Source organism: Pholcus phalangioides, unplaced genomic scaffold (genome assembly GCF_987345545.1).
Source record: "Pholcus phalangioides strain wild (caught in Gottingen) unplaced genomic scaffold, Ppha-v1.0 ptg000042l_1, whole genome shotgun sequence".
Classification (NCBI taxonomy): domain Eukaryota; kingdom Metazoa; phylum Arthropoda; class Arachnida; order Araneae; family Pholcidae; genus Pholcus; species Pholcus phalangioides.
Window position 1 is genome coordinate 8,858,131 of NW_028301628.1, and position 24,405 is coordinate 8,882,535.

Here is a 24,405-nt window from a genome sequence, read left to right on the forward strand (position 1 = left end):
CTTTGCATTTTTCTGCAACGAGCCCTCAGCTGACTGGAAATGTTCTGCAGTAAAAGTTCCCGTAATAGTGTTTTTTACATTTTTCTTAACCCTACAATGCATGAATTTTTATTTTGAGCTGATAATTTTTTCCATGATTAATGAAGCCTATAGAAAACTGGGAAAAATATTTTTAAAAATATATTCCGAATCGTACTCCTTATACAGGGTCTTAAAGAGGACGTAAAATACCATATAAAATAGATATATTGAAGTATTATTACTTTGTAAATACACAACTACCATCTTTGTGATTCAAACTATACAAAAACAAATTTGGGTTGTAAACTTCAATGCAAAAAAAAAAAAAAAGAAATGCAAATAAATCATTTCAACCCTACAGTGCACGATTTTGTTTTCTGACAGGTTGCAGAATATTTACATTTCTTTTTTCAATTAAGGAGTTTTATTGTCATCCATGAATGGTTTTCGAAAGAAAATGAGAAATGGGAATAATGAATGTTTCAAACATGAAGTTGCCAATTGGTAACAGGAAAAGAAGCATGTTTAAAGTAGCTGTTGCTGATGTGTTAAAATTCTTCCAGACTGTTCTGCAGTAACGCTGATTGAAAATTTGTCACAACGACAAATGGCAGCACAAACACAAAAAAACAAGAGCAACAATAATTTCTTTCATAAATTCTGAATTATTTAAATTATTTCTTTCATTTATTTTCATTCATCTGAATTTACACTTCCATTTTTTTCATCTGAATTTTCATCAATTTTGAAATTATTTGTTTCATTTATCCAAAGTTTTAATGATTTTTATTTTCTGAATTTTTCATTCACCTCTTCCACAGAATATATAAAATTGATGCTAGGTGAACTGAAATTATTAAGATGCCTTTGGGCTCGCATCCTGAAAGGGCGGCCCTGCCTCAGACTCCCCCAAAGTAGAATATGTTGAAATCTGCAACACATGTTGCAGAACAATCAGTATTACTACTACTTAACTGTACATGCACCTCGTACACATTCCTCTAAGAAATTTATAGCAGATCGGCACATGCCGGAATGCGTGTTCTGAGTGTATGTGTGGCCCTAATAACGTATTTATGCTGTCTTACACTTACAGTAACAATAATTTCTTTCATAAATTCTGAATTATTTAAATTATTTCTTTCATTTATTTTCATTCATCTGAATTTACACTTCCATTTTTTTCATCTGAATTTTCATCAATTTTGAAATTATTTCTTTCATTTATCCAATGCAACCGCACATCCCTAAGGATGGCTGGTCTGAGGGCAACACAAAATTTATCTAATCATGTCCACTAATATGCAAAGGGGTTTATAAGGTCTCAGAATATTATTTTGGACAGCTTTAGGACTATCTGAAGAGGGGCCTGCCAAGCCCCTTATCCAATAGGCTTGGCTCCTAATTAAATTCGACTGGCAGCTACTTTTTTTTTTTTAATTTGTCAGGCTCTCTAGTGTATACTAAAAAAATTATTTTGTAATGTACATGGCATAAGCCTATAGATGTTTGAAATGGATAAAAGAAAGTTTTATAACATTTTATACCTCAAAATCCTTTCTAATGAATTAAAATATACAGGGTGTTCGTAAATTGTTTAGAAAAAAATTTGAGGGGTGATATTATCTATCCATCAAGGCAAACAATATTTACAATGGAAGCTATGGTTGTAATCCCTCTCGGAGTGGATTGAGACTTACTGATCATAAACTCTGAAAATTTTACATTATTCTTAGACTCCAATTTATTCATAACACATGAAAAATTTTGTGTGGTGCCAACATATATTTTTCAGGTGATTGCATTTGTCAAGCCTTGTACTACAGTTGTTCCCGCAAAGCCTATTACAGACTCATCCTCATCTAGTTGTTTCATATACTACTTGTACACTTTTATTATGTTAAATACCTCATATATTAAGTCAGAATTTATGTAAAAAATTTTGCTTGCCTTGCAAAACACTTGCACACACAAACTCATTTTCTTACACTTGTAACACTGTATTTCACAGCATTAGCAGGCATGACAGAGGGGAAGACCAGCATGCCAAGAAATTTGAGTCATAGACAAAGGAAAATTATGAAACATCTGAACTCAAAAAAAATTTATTGAATTGGCTGATTTTAACTTCATCTGTTCACAGCATTTTAGGATCCTTTGTGTTTACGAACAACACAAATTTCACATTTACTTTTGCTACCATAACTCTTGGTTTATTGCAAAAATGTCGGGCACTAAACATATTTGTTCTCGCAGATTAGATGAGCACTGTTGTGTGATAGTGTGGGCATCATGCTAGACTCTAATCATGACAATCCAGGTTTGAGCCTTGTTAGTGGCACATTGGTGGTTGGCTGAAGTTGGTTTTCTAACTTTTAAGGACAAATTTGAGCCGATCTCCTATTGGAAAAAGTCTCTCCCCAGAGAGTAGATACACCTTTGACATGATACTTATGTCGGCACATATCAGACTTGGGTGCGACGGATTACTGGAAGTAAGTTGAGAAATCTCATTTGAATAACTTTAAATAATATAAAACTGTGCACAGACACACATTTGTTTTTATGTTGAAAGAATACCCATCTAAAAGAAACACAGGACTAATGAATGACTGAATCATCGAGTCTATTATACTAAATTAAACACTGATCATTCAACATTTCAAATACAGTAGAGTCTGGACAATTCAGGTCTTGAAAGTTTGAAGTTCTGGATAATCTGAGGTGCTCAAAATATTCGAAATTCCTGTTTCAAGACCTCTGTCTTCCACCAATGATGGGTTTTCTTTAATTTTGTCTCACTTTTTTTACAAAACTTAAGTACTTTCTATCTTAAATGGGTCTTAACAGGGATGAAGGGGGGGGGGGTTTGATGTCTACACTGGGTTCTTTGACAGCCTTCCGGGTTAGAAGTTTTTACAGGCTCTTCTTCAGTAAATTAATAGTTCACAATCGAAAAAAAAAACCCATTCATATTGGCTTTCAGGCCAATGAGCCCCTGTCAGTTTCACTTATAAATGGGTCTTGGCGATTGTGTAATGAATTAAGAACACAACTGGTATAAGAGTAGGTACCCCTTCCCCTTAAGAAGTTGTTTTGTATTGCTTTTCGGATACTAACAGTTTAGTCATTAATCCAAGGTGGTCTTAATCCCATTTACCTTGGATTAAGTCTGTAAATGAATATTTTTATCAACTTATTTATACCTTCCCAATCACCAAATCATGTACATGTTTTTAAAATGTTGCGAGCAATATTATCCGAAAAAATAATTTTAAAGAGTAATTTCACTCCTCTTCAAAATTGTAAGGGGTATTTCTGTTAAATGAAGGGTTATTTTATTTATTTATCTTTTATCAGTGAGATATAACTCTATTAAAAAATTACCTAAAATTTAAGAGCTTTTTACTCCTCGGCTAAATTTCAAGGAGTAAATTTGAAATTAGATGCATATTGGCCAATACTGGTCGCACATGTTTTAAAAAACGCTGCGAGTATATTTCCCGCCTAAAGAAACAATGTTTACATGTAGGTTTTGGAGACACCTAATAATAAAAATTGCTCAAGACTAATCCATGATTACTTTTTCTTATCCTAGATCCCTTTCAAAGACCTGGTCGCTAGTGTCTCACTGAATCATGCAGACATTTAAGGACGCACAGGTCCCTCCTGGTGCCAGATTACTAGTCAAAGTATCACATTCTGATACTTTCACAACCAGCTTAATCCAGTAACTTCATCACCCCCATGTGCTTTTTGCCTCGGAAAAGAATTTGCTTAATGGGCAACGATAATCAGGTTAAGAAGAAGTGCAGCAATAAAGGCACTGGTGGATATAACAAGAAAAAAAGGTCGCGATCAGCCTTCATATCTTTGTAGGTCTATTAACAATGGCAAAAGTACATAATTGCACAGATAGTTACTTCCAAGGAAACAAGAAATAAACAGGTTCTATCTGGATGTGTGTTCATTCTTCTGTAAGTCTCCATAGGTTTTTAATGCAGTAGTATAACATGCTCATATGCACTGCTGTCTTAAGAGCATCCTAGGTCCTGGGCAAATGTTTTTCTGAGGCCCCCTATACCTGACTATAAATGATTGCCTTACCAATTTACATATTAAATAACAAAAATTTTAACTAGATCTCATCATCATGAGGCTCCCTTCGCACTTGAGGTGCCCGGGTGAGCCCATGCGTTAAGACAGTACTGCCCATATGTAACATTGCAAAAAGTCATTGGTGGAGTCAACTTTTTGCCCAGTTTTTTAAAACCCCACCTGCTGAGTATTATAGAAGTGTTAAATTAAACATCTATATAATTCAATATATGAAATGAATGAATACACTTTTAATTACTCATATCTTCCCAATCATCAAATCTCACACGCTTTTTAAAATGCAGTGAGTATATTTCCCGCCTAAAGAAACAATGTTTACATGTTTGGTTTTGGAGTTGAAAATTTACACTCTGATAACAGAAATTACTCGAGACTTATCTGTGATTACTCTTTCTTATCATAGATCACTTTCAAAGATCTGGTCGCTTGTGTTTCATTGAATCATGCAGACTTTCAAGGACACACTGGTCCCTCCTGGTGTCAGATTACCTGTCAAAACATCACATTATGGTACTTTCACAATCAGTTTATTCCCGTTAACTCGCCGCTCCATCTAACTTTTTCCTCTGAGAAATAACTTGCTACGGTAATCAGTTTAAGAAGTGCAGCAATGAACGTGCTGCATGATGTAACAAAAAAAAAGGCTTGCAATCCGCATTTACATCTTTGTATGGACAATGGCAAAAATACATAATTGCACAGGCTAGTTACTTCGAAGGAAACAACAAATAAACAGATTCTATCCATCTTCATTCTTCTGTTACTTTTTGAATGTAGTGGTACAACATGCCCATATGTAACATATTTAACTCCACAGTCATTGGTGGAGTCTACTTTTTGTCCAGTTTTAACCCCACCTGTTGAGTATCACAGAAGTACTAAATTAAACACCAATCATTCAACATTTCAAATGAAATGAATGAATACATTTCTAACAACTTATACCTTTCCAATCATCAAATCCCGCACATGTTTCTAAAATGTCGCGAGTATATTTCCCGCCTAAAAAAAGACAATGTTTACATGTTCAGTTTCGAGTCAAAAATCAAGTCGCTAAATAATATAAATTGCTCTAGAATTATCCTCGATTTATAAAATATTACAAGCTGTATAAAATGAGACGCGGCGACAAGCGTGGGAAATTTCTCCATCGTGAACACATCCTTTAAAAAAAATGCGTCATAATCAAGGCTTTGCTAAGGGTAATATTTGTCATCATTTTTTATGATTTTAATGGGGGGACATTTCACCCACTAGAAATTAAGATTGTTTTGTTTATAAACAACTTGTCTCCGTAAAGAGAGAGAGAGAGAAAAAACCCCGTCCACATTCACTCACCAAATAATCAGCCATACTTGGAGGAAACAAGATTTCACTTATTTGTATACAAATAGAAGATCCGCTTTCCTCCATTAAAGTTGGGAGTCGGGGATGCAATAATTCTCGATCTAGGCGCATCTCGACTTTAAAAAAAAATAATAAAAAAAGTTCAAAAAATAGCTCCAAGGTCGTTGCCTTCTAAGACATTGTTGATTTTTAAACAACGAATAAATCTCCTAATTATCACATTTATTGAGCGTAATAATCAATTTCATTGTTCGGTAAACAAAGGGTTTGACTGACGAGAGGAAACGTAAACAAAGCACCTGAGGAGACTTCCGTTTGAAGAACGTCTTGGCATACGCGCGGTCGCTCTTCGGACAGCCAATCAAAACGACTGTCTTGAACGAGAGCCAACACTTTTCGAATGAGATCTGGTTTATGGATTCGTAAATTTGCTGACGATATCTGAAAACAGGACTGAGCTGTTTGGCAGTAGGTTTTCAATTTCTTTCTGATGTTTCACCCGCATATGTGGCGAAAATCTTCAGAGATGAAAGTACTACTGACTGTGCCGATAAGGGGCCCCGTGTTATCTTCAGCTATTGTTTGATCTTCAAACCCTCTCCTCCTTGCCAGTTGTCAATGTTTGATTAGAAGAGCACCGAGGCCTAGAGCGTGATTCGAGAGCCGCCAATTGTTCGTCGGAACTCTGCGGTACTTCCACTTGTGAAGATTATCGACATAGCCCCCCCCCCCCCAGTAGCACATCGATATAGAACGGCATAGAGATTTCGATACCGTTCGACGTCTTTCTACGTAAAAATGGCATATATTTGTCTGTATAGTTCGACGTAACGAAATCCGACGTCGAACTATATCTGTTCCGACACCGTTTGACGTAAAAATAGCATACATTTATCGACGCAGTTCGACGTAGTGAATCCGACGTCGAACTATATCTGACCCGACACCGTTCGATGTAAAAATGCCATACATTTGTCGACGTAGTTTGACGTTTGCTGCGCTTGAAACGTCAGAAAGAAATATAGAGACACGTATACATCAGCACGTGGATCGTGCAATGAAAGCATTCGCAATTGCTTGTTCAATAATTTGTACGGTGGAGTAAACGATTTTTTAGCTGTTTGAACTGGATCCATCTGGAACAATGCCACACTAGAAATATCTATATATAGTGTCGTGTTGCCTGGTCGGTTTTTTTCAACACAAATTAAAGATAGGAACACAAAGGAGGTTTGTGTACTCACGACACTAACGGATTAGTACCGCTGTGGGGGAGGGGATCGTAGGGAAGGCTCGTACTGAAGGTTCGTAGGCGTGCACCCCCTCCCCCAAGAGAATTTTTAGGCATCAAACTGATTCTATCTCAATGTTAATTTAATGTCTCAAATGAGGGGTTCACAACCATAGTAGGCCAAGTCCATCTTTACAAAGGTTTTTTTAACAGAGCTGGCTGATGCGAAGATATATTTTTGGTACGAGATAAAATTTAACTGCTCCTGCAGGGAATCGGACCCACGTCTTTTCACTTTCCGGGTGAACGCCCTAGACCACTTGACTACAGAGGCAACGAAAATCTATCTTTCCTTGAAGAGCTCGTGTGCACTGAACGGGACCGTGCATCATAGGCCATGGAGGAAAGAATAACAGGAGGTGACATCAGGAACGAAAATTGAAGCCGTTGTGGCAACCCTATGGGCTGACGAGTAAGCCCAAACAAACCGCTCTTTTCCCTATACTTAACATGTGTTTTGCCGGATCGAATTCTTTTAAAATATTAATAACTAAATAAATTTAAGCACCATGACCATTTAATGCGTCTTCAGGTAATCTACATGATCCCATAAAGGGGAAAGATAAAACTTTATCCTTGTATAAGGGGTTTTTATATTTTTAATTTATTTTTGAAAGGGGAAGATCATTTTTCCCTCTCAACTCGTCATAAGTTTTTAGTTCAGTGCCTTCAATTTACACTGCTGGCCACCGTAAATGCAACACCCTGAAGGAAGCATGCAAATAATATGAAATTTACAACATGCATTAGCGGAGATGAGATATGCAAATGATTAGAATTTCAGCGCAGACGCATATCACGCGCGCTTGTGGCGCCACTTCAAAGCGCTATTTAAGGCTTGGAGATTTCGACGATTTGAAGTACGCAATTGTGTTTTTCTTGTGGTTTTTTCAAAAAAACGATCAATTATGCCTCGTAGAAAACAGCGATCATCTTTTGATCAAGTATCCGAGTTCGACAGAGGAAGGATAGTGGCCTACCGAGATTGTGGATTATCTTTCAGGGAAATCGGTAGTCGTATTGGACGAAACCAAACAACTGTAATGCGGATATGTGATCGTTGGATGCAGGAGGGTACGACGGACCGACGTGTTCGATCGCATCCACCTCAGTGCACCACTTCACGTGATGACAGGCGTATTGTGCGTATGGCAGTGACGGATCGCTCAGCCACATCACGAACCATAGCACAGCACATTCAGTCTGTACCGCATCATCCAGTGTCTGCGCGTACCATTCGACGCCGTTTACAGCAGAGTGGTCTGTCCGCAAGACGTCCATTGCTTCGTCTACCCTTGACGCAGAACCACAGACGTCTCCGCCGCCAATGGTGCGATGAAAGAAGGATGTGGACGGCACAATGGAATGAAATTGTCTTTACTGACGAGTCACGCTTCTGTCTGCAACACCACGATGGTCGGATTCGAGTCTGGAGACACCGTGGAGAGAGGATGCTGAACAGCTGCGTTATGCACCGCCACACTGGTCCTGCACCGGCTATTATGGTATGGGGCGGTATTGGATATCACTCTCGCACTCCTCTAGTACGCATTGCCGGTACTTTAAAAAGCCAGCGCTACATCTTCGAGGTGTTGGAGCCAGTTGTCCTTCCTTACCTTCAGGGCTTGCCCACAGCCATATTTCAACAGGATAATGCGCGACCACACGTGGCACGCATTGTCCAAAGGTTCTTCGTCAATCGCCAGATTGAATTGCTTCCCTTGCCAGCTCGCTCTCCGGATCTTTCGCCGATAGAAAACATGTGGTCCATGGTTGCTCAACGATTGACCCAGATTACATCCCCAGCTGCCACACCAGATTAACTTTGGCAACGCGTGGAAGCTGCTTGGCCTGCTGTACCCCAAGAACACATCCAAAGTCTCTTTGAATCAATGCCGAGGCGTGTGGCAGCGGTGATCTCCAACAGTGGCGGCTACTCTAGCTACTGATTTTGGCAGGAACCACACTTCACAGAAGTCTATAAATTTAATCATTTGATGCTTGGTCAACATGTTATCTACAAAATAAATATTGTTGCGATATCTCTTGTCCTTCTTGGTGTTGCAATTTGGGTGGCCAGCAGTGTATTTTAAAAATTTGATGCATCACATTAATGTCTATGGGAATATGATTAATTAAAATAATATGAAGCTGCAATAAAATGCAATTTCATAATTTTTTTCTTTTAACTGTTTATCTTGCCTTTTTGTTTCGTTCATCATTATCATAGATCCGGAACATTTCGAAAGTGTTTCAGGCCCGTGGGCGCTCGTCTTAAGCTTTACATGAGAAATTTTGATTTCTCAATCAATCCTGAGGTGCTCGAGCACCTTCTGACAGGGCCGTAGCTAGGATTTTTGGCACCCGGGGCAAACAGCATTTTGCCACCCGCGTGCCTCAAACATGGGCGGAGATACGGTGGGGGCAAAGGTGGAGTCAACTGATCTAATGTATATATGAGCTGACATCATCATCATCGTGCCCCCCCAGAAATAATGACCTTGCCCCCCCCCAGACTTCCAAGTCAATCTCCGCCTATGGCCATGGCCCCCACAAGGGGTGGGCTGACAAGGCTCCAACCCTGGGGCCCGGGAGGATTTTAATAATTTTTTTGTTTTTTCACACTATAAATTCATCATAAAGGGGACCCCCCGTGAAAATCTGGTCGGGGGCCCGTAAAAGATCCCAGCCTAGGGGCCCTGCTTCAGGATGTGCGGGCCATGCCTATGGCCTCAAAGTACTGGAAGTGCTCGAGCGTCCTCCGTCACTGTGTATTTATGGTTTTGCTGCCTGTAGGCTGTACAAATTTCGCCACCCTTCTTCCGTTCCACTTTCATACTCTTGAATACGTATTACTGGAAATATATGCCACCCATCCGAACTTTCCGCTATGTAGATGTATTGAGAAAAAAATATTAAAAAATAAAAAACTTGTTTTTAGGAGCCGCGATAAGTCATCTCTCTGGCCAATAGTATTTAGAAAAATAATCTGGGCTGGTTTTTTTTTTCTCTTCGTTTTGTACCAATTACTTTGCTTTTAAAGTGGTATGTGTACGAAAATCTGACAAAAAAGTTTCGAATTGAATTCTAAATTGAAATCTAAAATTGTGTCTGTGTTCGTCGAGTTTTTGCCTGGAATGGAGAAATATTTCTACAATATTTTAATATAAACAGCTGAAAAGCGTTATATATGCTAATGTTTTGCATATATAATGTTTTTCGCAAAAAAAGGCAGATTTTTTTTCAAACACCGCTTGTTCAAGTGTCTTTAAACATTGTATTTCTCTCAGCACTGAGGAATTACATGTTTTGGCATAATATTTTTAAAATTAAAATGCCGAGAAGAAATTTTGTGGCACAAGATATGGGTAAATTTTGGTTATTTTTGCAAAAGGTTCCATGTTGTAGAAGTTGATATTCGGAAACAAATAACAACTAAAATTGTAAAAGCTCTCGTTCAATTGTATAAATATATCCAAAGAATTTGAGAAAAAAAAATCGAGTTCCTAAAGTGAATAGTAAATTTTTAAATGATTTTTAAAAACGGGGATATTTCTCATAGGAAAGCATGGGAAGCCACGGTTTGTTTGGGCTTACTTGGTCCCTTTAATAGATCGATCACTGGCTTCATCTGGCAACCCAGATTCCCCATGCTTTCTCAACGGAGGCGCTGGTCGCGTCACCTCCTGTTATTCTTTCCTCCATGATCATAGGCGGAGATAGACTTGGAAGTCTGGGAGGAGGCACGATGATGATGATGTCAATTCATATATACATTAGATCAGTCGACTTAACCTTTGACCCGGGGGGGGGGGGGGCTTATTTTTCATTCCGGGTGTTTCAGCCTTTATAAGGCACTGAGCTCAGTGGAGAGAGGAGAAAAAAGGGGAGAAACGAACTAATCAGCAAATAGCGAAATTCCTTATGGCCAGAAATGATGCATTACTGCAAATTGCAGTGCATTAAAATGTATTCCACGAAAAAAAAAAACCGTTTACCAAGGCAAATGTGGGAGATTAATATCCCACATATAGTTGTAATTATCATAAAATAATTTATGAGTTGAAAAATAATTTCAATTTTTGACTTCAGTAAAGAATAAAAATTCAAGTAGGCTTGGTGGGAAATACGGGAAAAACCGGGACACTTTTGTTAAAATACGGGACGGCCGGAAAAAGAGGAAATACCGGGACTATCCCGGGAAATACGGGACGTATGGTCATCCTACTCAGTGCGGAAATAGAACCAAATTTCATAATTACTGACCATACTTTTCCCGAAAAACATACGACAATTGGGTATCTCGGATACAAAAAAAAACACGGGAGCTAGTCGCTAATTATCGGCAGAAATGATGCCAAAGGTGGATGAAACCCCAAATCACGACAGAAATCTCTGATAAAATTGTGAAAACACAAAATGTTAAACAAAGCTCTTAAACTTCACGAAGTCCTTCTCTCCTCAGTAAATATAACTGTGGCTGGATGTTTACCTTTGGAGATGCATTTAATAGCTAGTGTATTCAGTAATTAACTTCTTTTTTTAAATGTTTTTTTTCCCTCTTCTCTGGTGTGTTTTGATTTTGAATGTTTGTTTCCTTGTAGGTGGAGAGGGATATTTTATCATTTCTTCGTGATTTAATGATTTTTTTTCCCTTCTCTCCCCTCTCAATTTTAACCTACACTGGAAATTTTTCCTCCTCATTGTGTATTTAGAGAAATTTGATGAGGATGTGTAATTGTGAAGGGTCTGATTAGGAGACAAGTAAAAGAAAAAAAGGAGCCATGGCCCGAGAGCCAGTCATTCTCAATGTATATGATATGGTGAGTATAATGAGTATTTCATTAAACGAAAATTTAATTATAAACTTCATTGTTTTTAGAAGTGACTATTTGTGAGTGATGTTAGTTTTCATTATTAGTTTGGTCATATTAATGTGTATAAACAGAGCTGGATTTTACGGTTTAGCGGCCTGTGGGAAACGCAAATTTTGACAATTTTGTCCCGTTGTAATATAATTTCCTTGACTACCTACTCGAATTCATCGCCTTGTGCTATAACCAGCTTGGCCTCATTCCGGTGAATGCATGGAGGAACAGGTGCTGTATAATCCAGAGATTGGCAATTTCTGGCGACTTTTTTTTTTCGACGCCAAACATGTCCGATGACCGGATCAAAAATCGCCGAGGCCGTTAGACACTGCGGACGCCGAAAAAAAAATCGCCAGCATGGAAAACAATAATAAAAACCTATTGAAATATAAAAAATATCATGAAACATAAAATATAATAGTATATTTAAATAAACAACGGTCCTGCATGTTGTATAAATAAGTATATTCTAGGTATAAAAAAAATTAAAACCCGGACTTTTTCCGGGTATCCAGATTCTTTTAAATAAGTAACGAAAATTAAATAAAATAATGAATATTACTAAGAAGAATAAATGAAAAGGATACAGCCTTACCGGTAGACGAAAATGTAATCCAGTTCGTGTAATCCTAACGCTCTGAACGAAAAAAACTAAATGGCTGTTCAAACGTTTGAAAAGACACACTAAAAACAACTAGCCAAAGGTAATCGGGAATAATCCAAGACAATGACGCTACTGCCAGTGATGGTAACCTCTTCCAGCAAAATTTTCCTTTTGACTAAATTTTTCCCATACATTCTGACAAGTGTGCTGCCATCTAGCGGGGAAAATACGTAATAAAGCATTTTACAATAGAAAAGTATTGCACTGCATTAATTTCTTTATTTTTTTCAAAAAATTCTTTTATTTGATGAACTCCAAAATTTCCCACAAATGCTAAGAAATTTCTCACTTGGCAAATTTTGGCCAATTTTTCCCACGAAGCTTGGGAAATTTCCCACGAGTTACCATCACTGGCTACTGCACAAAAGGGAAAAAAATGCCATTGTCCGTTTGAATCGCCCGCGCTTTAAGCGCCATCTATAATGGATGGGTAATGGAAGCTTCTAGGAAGAACAACGACAACCCGGCAAAATAAGTGCGAGTGTCGATCGGCAGAACTGATATCCGACATTGGCGACTTATAGCGCCCTTGGCGGTCTGGATTATACAACACCTGTACCTGCATCGGTATTTCAAAGTCACTCGTTTGGTCTCTCACGTTCTTGCGTACTAATAAAAAACTCTGATCATTCACATGTTTGCACTCGCTCTAGGTCACTCTTTTAATGGTCGGTCCTGTGCTCAAACACCATCATTAGGTCAATCTTTTGATCGGTGACAACAGGTACCTCGCTTTCTAGGTTGTTTGCTTAATCATTCACATGCTTGTACTTGTTCAGACTTTTTCAAACGCTTCAGTTTTACACTGGCCACCCTGTCGGCTGAGGTTGGTTTTCTGCGGTTTTCCAGCTTTGAGGCACAAGTGCGAGCCAGTCTACCATTAAAAAAAAAGTCTCTCTGTAGAGAGCAGGCAGACCTACAAATGAAAATTCAAGCATTTCCATCTTTACTTCAGAAAATGGAAGACAGATGGCAGCATGAACACGAAACAAGGCACACACATACATTAGAACACTCATTCTGGCATGTGCCAATTTGTTAAAAATACCATAGAAAAATATGTACGAGGTGCATGTAGTTGTAGTAGTAACACCCACCCAGTATGAAACCTCCTAGGAATTCACCACCAAATGAAAACTAAAGTAGGCTTTTGATAATCCTGCTAGTCTAGCCAGGGCCATCTTAAGAGTATCAGGCCCCTATCCTTTCAAGCCAATTGATTTTTCTGAGGCCCTACCAAACAAATTCTCGAGAATTTCAACCAGATCTCATTTTTGTGAGGCCCGGGTGGGCCCATGCCTTAAGACGGCACTGAGTCCAGCCCATCTGGGGATCTGGCATTTTTAAGGGGTTTTTCCTCGAGCGTAAATGAAGAAAACATGTCACTGTGTGTCTGTGAGCAAAAGTGAAGCTTATGCTACTTAAATGGACATTTTCTGCTTATTTCCAGTAATCCGTCAAATTCAAGTCCCAAAGTCTAAGCCTCAAAAAACATTATGCTGAACATGGGGAAAAAAATCATGCTTACATTTACTGGAAAATTTCACTGATGCCAAAACATTCCCTAGATTGTCAAGCCCTGCGATATGCTCTGGATTATCAAGTGTCTATACTCAGGGGCTGGCTTAAGTATTTAGCGACGCAGTGCAAAAACAGCTTTGCAGCCCTTTAAAATGTAGTTCCCAATCCCACTGTCCATGGTCATCCTGGTTTACATTGGCACCTGAGAATTAATATATAACTTCTATTTTCTGGTCGTTAAAAAGAACAAGAAAAAACCATTCTACAATAAATTTGGGCGATAGTGGCCTGCTGGCCATAAAAGAATTGTGTGTGCCTCTGGGCAGTTCCTTCCAAGTTTGGAGAGGTGGATTGGGCTAGAGAACCTACTGTCTACCCAGGTCCGCAACTAGATACTCTTTCAGCTGGGCAATATGCATTATGCCTCCCTTGTCTTAGAGGGAGAGGTTCTGTAAAAACCCTAGATTAGAGGGCTCAATGCCTGAATTTTAGAGGTCTTGGACAGAATTTTAAGCTATTTACTTTGTTAATGTTAAAGTAAAAATGTAACCAAAGTATTTTTTTATCCTGTTTTGCGGCTGTAGCTGCCCAAGTTCAGCCCTGTGTCTACTGTACATTGAATTTACTTCGGTATTCACATTCTGAATACTTGTGTTTTATTTCAGTACTGGATAAATAACTACACCTCTTTACTCGGACTTGGTGTCTTCCATTCTGGTGTTGAAGTGTATAGCACTGGTATGTGTTACTATCTTTCATTATTAATTTAAGTATTTAATTTTTTTTTTACTGATTCAAATGAAAAAATATTGATTGAGATCGAGAACACAGTGATATTTGTTAACCTTTAACTGGCATCGTTATACACTCTTGACCCCAGCAAGTATTAATGCATTTTAAAAATCAACAAAAGAAATTTTCATGAAAGCAATGGGTTTTTTTGCCTGACTTCATCCATCTATCAATTAATTCATGAGCCACTGTGGTGGTCGAGTAGTCATAGCGATGGACTTGCATCACGAGTTCCTGGGTTCGAACCCCACCCTGTTGCCACAGTGGTGGTTGACTGAAATTGGTTTTCTGTGGTTCTCTCTCCCAACTTTGAGGTACGATTGCGAGCTGATCTCCCCTTTAGCCCTGTTTACATGTGCAAGATTGGGGGGGGGGGGTAGCTCTGATGATTTTTACTTGCATGGCAACTTTTTTTTCCTCGTGGGGAAAAAAAGGTGGAACGGAGATCCGTCAAAAGAGTCCCGTCTTTGTTGCGGAATAATAGTGGGTGACTTCAACCTTCTTTCCCGTAATCCTTTGTGCCACAAAAATTGCTGTTAGCTCCTATGTCGGCCATCTTGAGTCAATTACCCGTTCAACCAATGTGACCATTGACGACTTCTGAAAAGAAGTAAAAAAAAAAGAAGGGGAGATACCGGCATAAACTAAATGGCATGTAAACGGGTTGTAGTAAAATCCCTGTTACCATGAACTTCCCGGGATATTTTATTGCACAGGTAAATGGGGCTTTTGGAAAGTCTCGCCACAGAGAGTAACAGACCTACAATCGGTACAAATGTAATTAATCACACTTAACTTCTGAAATATAGATGGCAGCGCTGAAAAATCAAACACAACACTAGATGCACACTCAGACTGTTAAGTACGCACACTCACTCTTCTGGCACAACTCACTAGGTAGTAAATTGGCCCATAGATGGCGATATACCTGAGTTGTGCTCAGTTTGAAAAAAAAATTAATTCACTAAATAATTTTCCCCAAAAAATGGTCTTTTACTAACACACATTCGAAAAAAATGAAGGGATACATGATTTTTGAAAATTTTTTAAAAGTTATATATTTAATTTTTTGAACGCAGTTTTCATGTCTGAAAAAAAATGAACAGATATGATTAAAATATACTCAGGAAATAAAATTTACAAATTAAAATGATATTTACTATATTTTCACAAGCACCAAAATTGATCTTATTCTGTCAGACACAGTACTTGCAAACAACACATGTTGATCACACAGATCTCATGTAAAATTCACTAACAACGCTATCCTCATTCTCACCTCGATATCCGATGTTTCACCATTAATTTTAAACCGTTATCGAGAAAATTAGTGCTCTTTCGATATGCCATTTTGATCTGAACACTCCGGCTGCCAGACAAAAAAAAAAAAGCCTTATGCAAGTGCTGTGGTCATTTTGACCCCACGGAAACTTTGATCAATGATATAGAAGGAAGAAAATGTAGAATAAAATCATAAATTTGTCAAACACGTGTAAACAACTAGCTTGAAAGGTACTGATAATAAGACGGTCCAGATGCATTTCTTTCTCAAGGGGTGGCAAGACGAAGAATGCACGGGGTCAAAATGACCCTACCAGTTAAGGTTTAATTTATGTGATATTTCTTTGATGAACAACCAGTAGGAATTTTCTATTGTCGAAAAGTTTTGGGCTGTTCAGTCATTGTGAAAAAAGTAAATATACTCAATATCTTGTCACTCATTCAGGTTAAACGTCGGGTATGTTTATTCTATCTTTCAGGTAAAACAGCCTGAAACCTTTTCACTTTAATAATAACAAATAACAGCAAAAGCCTAACATGTTTCAACAACCAGTATGTTGGCAATAAACCGAAGAAATCAATTGTGGAACCACATGCATTTTTCTGGTTAGTCCAAATATTTTTGGTGGGGGGGGGGTGGAATTCTGGATTCAAGTGAAAATAATTATGTTACGATTGAACCCCACTTAATGTAAATGGTTGGTAATCGGAGCTAAATAAGTTAAAAAGAAAAAAATTGTGCCAGCCAAATTTAAGATCAAACTTTTTTTAGAATATAATAGAATGTATGTGTATATAATATTATACATGATAATGAATAAAATATGTATTTTATTCATTAATTATCATGTAAATTTTCAATCATCTGTACATGCATCACAGCCTTTGGGTGATAAATATGTTTTTCAAAATTAATGTTAAATACAAATACAAATACAACGCCACAACAGGCAAATTGCCCAACGAGGTGGCTGACTTAAGAACATCATGGATCCCCGAGCCATTTTTTGGAGGCCCTACCTACTACTGCTACACCACACGTGCACCCCCTCCCCGCGGAACCCCCCAACGAATCAGTACATGCGGGAATGTGCGTGTACGTGTAGTGCAACCTGACGTAAAGTTTGTTTCTGTGTAATGCTTGTTATGTGTAGTGCTGTCATCTGCCCCCAGTTTTTCTAACTATGAGTGAAGTGTTATGGTTGAATGATTTATCGTTGTAGGACTGTTGCTCTCTGTGGCGAGACTTTTTAACGGGGAGATCGGCTCGCATTTGCGCCTTGAAGTTGGGAACCACAGAAAACCAACTTCAGCCGACCACCACTGTGGGGTTCGAACCCGGATCCTCGCATCACGAGTCCGGCACTATAACCACTCGACCACCACAGCGGCAAAAAAAACACTGCCAACTAACAAATCTGTGTATATTGAAAATGAATAAATTTGATTTGAAAAACGGTTCAAAATAATCTACCCCCCCCCCCCCTGCAAACTTTCCTGAGACTATGTAACACCATTACATGCTGATATAAATTCTGAAAAACATTCTTTTGTTATTCCCAGACTGTAATTTAGTAACTACACATAGAAAATTTTGAGTTTTCATTTTAACCTATGCCTGGGATTTTTCAGTCCCTGCTTATAATGAACAAAGTTTTATTCCCTGGTTCCAAGGATTCTCTTATCCTCTTTGCACATGATCCAATTGACTGTTAAAAACAAAAATCTTTTTTTTTTATTGATTTGTGTTTATTGTGTGTCAAAATGCCCTTTAAAATTTTTTTAAAATTGATTTGGGTCGATATATTTATTAGGACCATTTGAGCTAGGTACCATATGTGTACCTCAGACCTTGAAAAAATCATCAGAAACTGAGTTACACATATATGTACCTTCTGGAGCAAAGAGGTTATCGGATTGGATAGCAAACTAAATTTTAGGTTTCTTAAAGCATGTTAAAACAGCGTTTGACTGCACCTTTTTTTTAGTACCATTAACTTTCAAATAAAATCTAAATAAAAAAATAGAGTAAATGTTCACGGGACAAAATGAATAAGATCACTTCTGGTAGATGTTTTAATCCATGCATATTTATAAAAATATATGTATCACTTCATTCCTTCCAGAATTCGCTTACGGTGGTCATCCATTCCAGATATCAGGAATCTTTGAGATAAGCCCACGTGATGCACAAGATCTAGGAGATCAGTTCAGTTTCAGGTATGATCATTTAGTGAAAAAAATAAGTGTAGTGATTGTAGGGGTGAAAATATTCAGCTGAAATTTCTGGCCTCATCTCTCAGAATGATTCCGAAAATCAGTCCATTTTCAGCTCTTAATGCAGTGGTTCTCAAACTTTTGCCACCCGTGGTTCCCTTACCCAATTTTTGTGGTTCATCTGCAGCTATCCAGAATAGTGTAGTCGATTTTTTAAGTTTAGTGCCATTTCTCTTGTTCGTTGTCCAAATCTCCCATTCTTCAACATGGGGGGGGGGGCGGAGAGAAAAATTTAGGGGAACAAAGAACTGTTATAAAATTATTGAATTTTAAAGTTGTGGAGGCAGCAAAAAATCCTAGTAAATCCTAGGTATAGCCCTGCTTCAATATAATTTAGACGTGCTGAAAATACCATTGAAAGTTTTTCGGAGACGTAGCTAAAAATAAGGGTCAGCAAAAAACTGCACACTTGTCACTTTTTCTATAAGAAAATGCTAATCAGAAAAGGATGTGATGAGGAAAGCAGAATGATAACTCGTGAGAAACTTTGAATTAAACAAAATATGGAGCTGATAAACACAGGAAAGAAGGGGGTTGTTTGATTTGTAATGGATTATAATCCAGCTTTGTGCAATAAGGTCAGGTTTGGCTTTTTTCCCAAGAGTGAACATATGGAAAAACAAGTCAGACTTGATCAGGATTGTCTAATATGGCATAGCTGTCCAGTCTCCTGAATTTTTACGATAATCGCAAAAAATCTCTACTTCTCTATTTTTTTAAAACAATTATTCTCATTGAATTTTACCAGTGAAAAATCTGTTTCCTCTGATTTCCCCCCCCCCCCGAATCCTGCTTTGCATACTGAATAGGTATGCGTCGTTTTTAGACCAGATGGAGATTTTTTTGTTGGTAGGATTGGTTTGATAGGTTTGATTGGAGTACAGTAAAGTACTCTAACATACTGTTCGGGGATAATTAGCTTTTTTGCATTGTAATTAGCCATGCATGGCATGGTGTATCATTATTTTGTTATTAGCTAATTAGGAGCTATATTGTCTGAAATTTTCCCAGCCAATTACTAATAGTTGATTTATCTTAGTTACTTTCCCCCCATTTGGCGCTAATTTTCAATACTACTTTTTATGTGGTTTTAGATCATCAGAAGTTTTAGTTATTGTTTCACATGATGGTAAGGAAAAAAAATTATTTAGAAATTTTTCTTTCAATTTATGAAAAACTCTTTTGTTTACAAAAATCTTTTTTTATAATTATGTCCATACAGTATTTGTAGGAAATTTGTATCCATGTGAAAATCTCATTTTCCAAGATTAGTAGTTATGATACAGGTAGAAAAGAATGCATTTTCACTCGAAAGTGATATGGTTAAGATACAGGAAATTATCAGGGTAAAAAAAAAAATTTGAGATGGTATATATTTTATTAACATAAATTATTGTATACTTCTCTCAATTGGGACTATCAAAAATTGACGTTATAAAGGTTTAACAGTTTTAGACAGGGCTCTAGAAATCCAGGCATAGTTTTTTGCTGTAATTTTGTCTAGAAAATTAATAATTGTGCCTAATATTTTCTGTATGCGCTTTCTTAATTGGAGTCGAATGATGACACAAAGTTTTCTGATTTTATAGTAAAATTACATTATTAAATTTTTTGATGTCTCTTCTAACATTGGAACAGATCATTGAGCCCCAAAAAAAAAAGTAAAAGACATACATTATTTAGGACTGTTCTTCTTGGGGAGGGGGAAAAACATGCTTGTGTGTGTGGTGTGGCTCTAAAGAAATTTGGCTAACGCATATATTATTTTTCAATTTGTCAGGCCCTGATCAATATGTAGAGGTTCCACTGTCCGAGTATTATGTGTATGTATTGAAACTAATTCATTGATTGTATTTCTTTCTCAACTTTTTTTTTAGGGAATCCATTTTACTTGGATACACTGATTTCACAGAGCCGGAAGTTCGCCGTATCATTGATGCCATGGGAAAGGAGTTCAGAGGTGACAGCTATCACTTGATGAATAAGAATTGCAACAATTTTTCGAGTTCATTCTCTTTGGTATGCATCATATTATCTATTTTCCTTCAGTGTAGTTTTTGGTGTTCTTTTTTAACATGTTCTTTGTTGGTAGAACAAGTTTGTACATCTAAACTAAATTTGTTACTGTCCCCACATCACAACTCATCAACATATGCATATATTGTACAAGTAAATTATTCTTGGGGACATCACATGCAGATTTTTCTGGTCATGGATGCAAATGAATTATTTTATGTAGTATGTACAGTGAAAATCCTATATAATTATGCCCTCTATAAAGACAATTACTCTGTCCAGATGCACTTCCTGCTGTAGTGTCAAAATATTCCATCTATAACAATATTAAATCCTGTATAATGATACTTTTCTCTGGTCCCCTTGAGTATCATTATAGAGTGTGAATTTCACTTATTCTGCCAAACAAAAGTGTAGATAATAGACGAACCTATGTGGAGCATAAAACCCGCTATCAACTCTGTGCTATCTCTAACTGTTTTCAAGTTATGGTGAATAGAAGAGAAATGTGTCAGGTCTTAAAAAAACACAAATTTGTGAAATTTCTGAAAGACCTACACACAAACTAAGCATGTATTTGGAAAGAGCAGGGAAAAACTCCTATTAAGTGTGATAGGCTCTTTCAAAAGCTGGTGGAATAGACAAGTTTTTGGTAAATTTGACTGATTGTTGCTGAAAGGGTGTTTCAGGAATTGAAAGTTATAAGTTTCGGTTATAACTTTATATTTCATTTAACCAATCTCTCAGCACTTGTAGTTTGCCATTAAATCCAGATATCCTGATGGGAATGATGTAACATTATATGATTTATTCTTTTGCTCTTTCCAAATATGAACTTAGTTTGCATGTAGGTCTTCCAGAGATGTAACAAATTTGTGGGTTTTTTAAGATGATGCATTTTCTTTCAATTCATCAGAACTCATAAATGATTGGAGTTACTAAGTTGTTTTATGCTCCCATAAGGCTCGTATATCACCTACTTTCGTTTGGCAGATTAGATGAAATTCATCCTATGTAGGAGTTTCACTGGATTTGAAGAAGGTAAATATGAAAAAAAAGTCATTCAGACATAGCTGATAGCTTCAGTTTTTTCTTTGAGTTTTTTCCCCTTTTGGTTATTTAAAATTCCAAAGTCACTAAAATAAGGTCTAATTATTGATCAATGATCAATACCAGAGCTGTAAATTGACTACAAATTGCAGCTTAATTATCAACATTCACATATGAATCACAAGTGATGTTGGCTGCTATATTATTATTCTCAAATCTGCATCACTGTGGAATTTCTTGACTATTTTTTAAAAGGGAGATGATGTCGCTCTCCGCTATTGGTACAATGTATAGATGAGTGGATGCAGTGAAATGAATTTTATGAGGAAAAATCATCTTCACATTGCATTCAGTCATCCATACTACGCTTAAAGCCTAATTTACGGAAAAATATTGTGATCTTCCATTTGCTTCTCAATTTTTGTCAATCATTCAGAAAGTATCAAGGAAAATTACTTTAAATAGAAGTTATGCTTTCTATTATTTCAACATTTAGCAAGAGAAAATTGTTTTAGATTTTGAATTACACTTGTATCCGTGGACTCAACAGTGTAAGTCTTACTTGGTGATCAGGTGTGGATCAAGTGTGATGTATTAAGGTGTTAGGCTATGCATCACATATTTGAATTATTGAATTGTAATGGCCACTGGGTGGTCATACCTCTTGCATTTTACTAAACCAACCTATTTTTTCTCCATACTCTCCTCTGAATCTACACTTGCTACAATCTCAATGCACTCCTGCTGAGTAAGGTTTGAAATGGGCGTCTGATTATTGATAAACATTGAAAATTTACAAATTAGCATTGTGATTTTTTTATGCAGATGTCATTTTTTTTAAAAATATGTGTATAATCACACACGCACATCAAAACCCTTCCATTGTATCCGTGCAGCACAGATGACTTTTTGGAGAATTTAGATACATATTAATTTGATTTAGCCATTTTTCCAATTACTCAACACCTGAGGTTTTCCAGATTTGCTTAAGAAGGAATTCAACAAAAAATCGAATATAATTCTGATATGCGTTTTGCATGCAGTGGGTGCTGTTTTCAGCAAAACCAGTGCTTGTAGTTCAATGAACTGCAAGCTCTATAAGTGACTATAAGCTGAAGTCGCTAACAAGAATACACTGACATTTCTTCATGCACTGCTCAGCAGACAGATTGCTGCACATCTGTTCAAGTCAGAAGCTACGGCACACTTTTTGGGCAGAAATGATCCCCCCCCCCCCAGAGAGATTTTAAACTATATTGCCTATTTGCCTTTACAGATTTATTGTTGAACCCCTTAACCGAATCAAAATCTGACATTGCTTGCAGGGGTTTTTCTGAACTGTTCATATTTACTCATACTAAAATCATGATTTTTTTTTTATCCTTCAATTTAAAATTATCCAAAACATTTGAAAAAAATTCAAGTTAAACATAATTTCAACATCAAATTGCTAGAAAAACTCAGTCATAAAATTTCTCATCATCCAACAAATTCAATTAACCAAATTCCAATGTATTGTTAGAAGTTGCTGGAATCTTAAAAAAAAAGAACCACCTTGTAGCTTATAAAAATATCTCTGGGGTCTAGGGCATAAAAACTTCACATAGACACTTAATGATTTATTTTGATACTTATTTTACCTTAAATCTACTGTGGTCAATATTAGAGTGGATATTTTGCTTTTTTTTAAATAAAGGAAGTTGTAAAATATCAGAAACATTATATCCAGAAATGTTTATAAAATAAGTATTGACTTTATTTACAAATGAAAACCTTCTTCTCCTTTCAGACTCTCTGTGGTCAAGACATCCCATCCTGGGTAAACCGCCTGGCTTACTTCAGCTCTTGCTTGCCATTCTTGCAACAGTGTCTACCTAGAGAATGGTTAACACCTGTAGCTCTGCAAGCATCTATTCGAGATAGTATGGACTCGCCAACAGGACTCATAGACAGCCCAATTCTGAGAAACAATAGAGGAAACCTTTGATACTAGATTTGTAGGAGAGAAAATTTTGAATCTCTTCGATTTTAGTTTTCTTTCCCCCACCCCCCTCTCTATCTTTCTCTGGTATATGAAACAATCTTTACCAAATTTTGTAATTTTGTCATTGTCCGTAGTTCCCCGATTCCCATTTTGTCCCCAATTTACACCCCCCACCCCATTTGGCAATTCAGTAATGTCGGAGACTAAAGAGGGAAAAATATATGTATAAACTCTCAGCCAAGATCACTTTTATTAAATGTTATTGAATTGTTCATGAGTCGAGTTTTATTGATTTGGTGACCAATTTTTTCTTTACTTTGAATTTCAATGCCTCTTCTGTGACCTTGTCTTTTCTTTTGTTTGTTCATGGGTAGGAGTAGTGTCAGCTAGAGAACAGTGTTTAAAGCTGGGTGAATGTATGTGGAAGGGAATTTTTTTCTTACCTGCAGCCATCAAATGATTGGTATGATGGTTCGCTTGTTTCTGTGAGAAATGAGAGGAGCTTCGTGATCAATTAGATGATATTTGACAGAAATAACATAAATCAAGTTACTCTTCTACTGATAAATTTACAACCGAAGAGTTTTTTTTTTGTTGTATACGTAAAAAAAATTTGTAAACAATTTTTTTAAGTATACCTTGTGTGCTAAAACTCTGAATTAGTGAAATGTGAGTCCTACTTTGACAAGTTATTAGCAAAAAAATTCATATTTTTTAAATGCAATATTCATGGAGTTATTTATGTACAGGGTGTCCCACAAATTCGTAAATGATTTAGAAATTTGTTAAAAAAAAGCAATTGGCATATTTTTAATGTGGTTTGCTGGAAATTATTAGAATATGGAACAATGAAAAATAGGTATTCAAAATATAAAGCTTATACAAAGGAAACTTTTTTAGGCTTTGGCAAGTATTGGACATTTTTAGCTGTCACAATCATGATGGACTTGTGCTATATACAAATTAATACATCTGTGTTGATTATAAATACAGATACAAATAAATTTTTCCATGTTCCCTTGTACTGCTTGGCTGAAGGCATATACTCCTTGATCTATATGACCGAAGAGAAATCTTTCCACCACAATACTAAAGAAGGTAATGATAGCCATATGTACTGCTTCATCATTTGTGTTTTTAACCCTGTTATGGATGATAATTTTGCTTACGT

The 24,405-nt window shown here is 36.9% G+C and overlaps 2 protein-coding genes across 3 annotated transcripts in view; one reads left to right on the top strand and one right to left on the bottom strand.

Annotated features, from left to right (window-relative positions):
* Positions 1-5,742, bottom strand: part of LOC149064434 (uncharacterized) — a 46,186-nt gene extending 40,444 nt beyond the window's left edge. The window contains exon 1 of the mRNA XM_089255190.1: positions 5,479-5,742. The gene's annotated coding sequence lies outside the window, so the exon portion shown is untranslated. The remainder of the gene's footprint in view (positions 1-5,478) is intronic.
* Positions 5,743-11,192: 5,450 nt separating this feature from the next.
* LOC149064435 (deubiquitinase DESI2-like) lies at positions 11,193-23,508 on the top strand. 2 transcript variants are annotated; one of them, XM_089255080.1, is made up of 6 exons: positions 11,193-11,303; positions 11,494-11,601; positions 14,500-14,572; positions 18,034-18,127; positions 20,062-20,203; positions 23,040-23,508. In XM_089255080.1, the coding sequence occupies exons 2-6, from the start codon at positions 11,563-11,565 to the stop codon at positions 23,235-23,237; spliced, it is 546 nt and encodes a 181-aa protein (XP_089111206.1). In that variant the 5' UTR covers positions 11,193-11,303; positions 11,494-11,562; the 3' UTR covers positions 23,238-23,508. The 2 variants fall into 2 exon arrangements, with proteins under 2 accessions (XP_089111206.1, XP_089111205.1); XM_089255079.1 differs by lacking the exon at positions 11,193-11,303 and having other exon boundaries at positions 11,417-11,601.
* Positions 23,509-24,405: the final 897 nt, after the last annotated feature.

Bases quoted from the DNA above. Each gene is read 5' to 3' on its own strand.
- LOC149064435 (XM_089255080.1), top strand. From the start codon at position 11,563: ATGGCCCGAGAGCCAGTCATTCTCAATGTATATGATATG. The intron at 14,573-18,033 runs GTATGTGTTACT...CATTCCTTCCAG, and splicing joins TGTTGAAGTGTATAGCACTG to AATTCGCTTACGGTGGTCAT. The intron at 18,128-20,061 runs GTATGATCATTT...CTTTTTTTTTAG, and splicing joins GGAGATCAGTTCAGTTTCAG to GGAATCCATTTTACTTGGAT.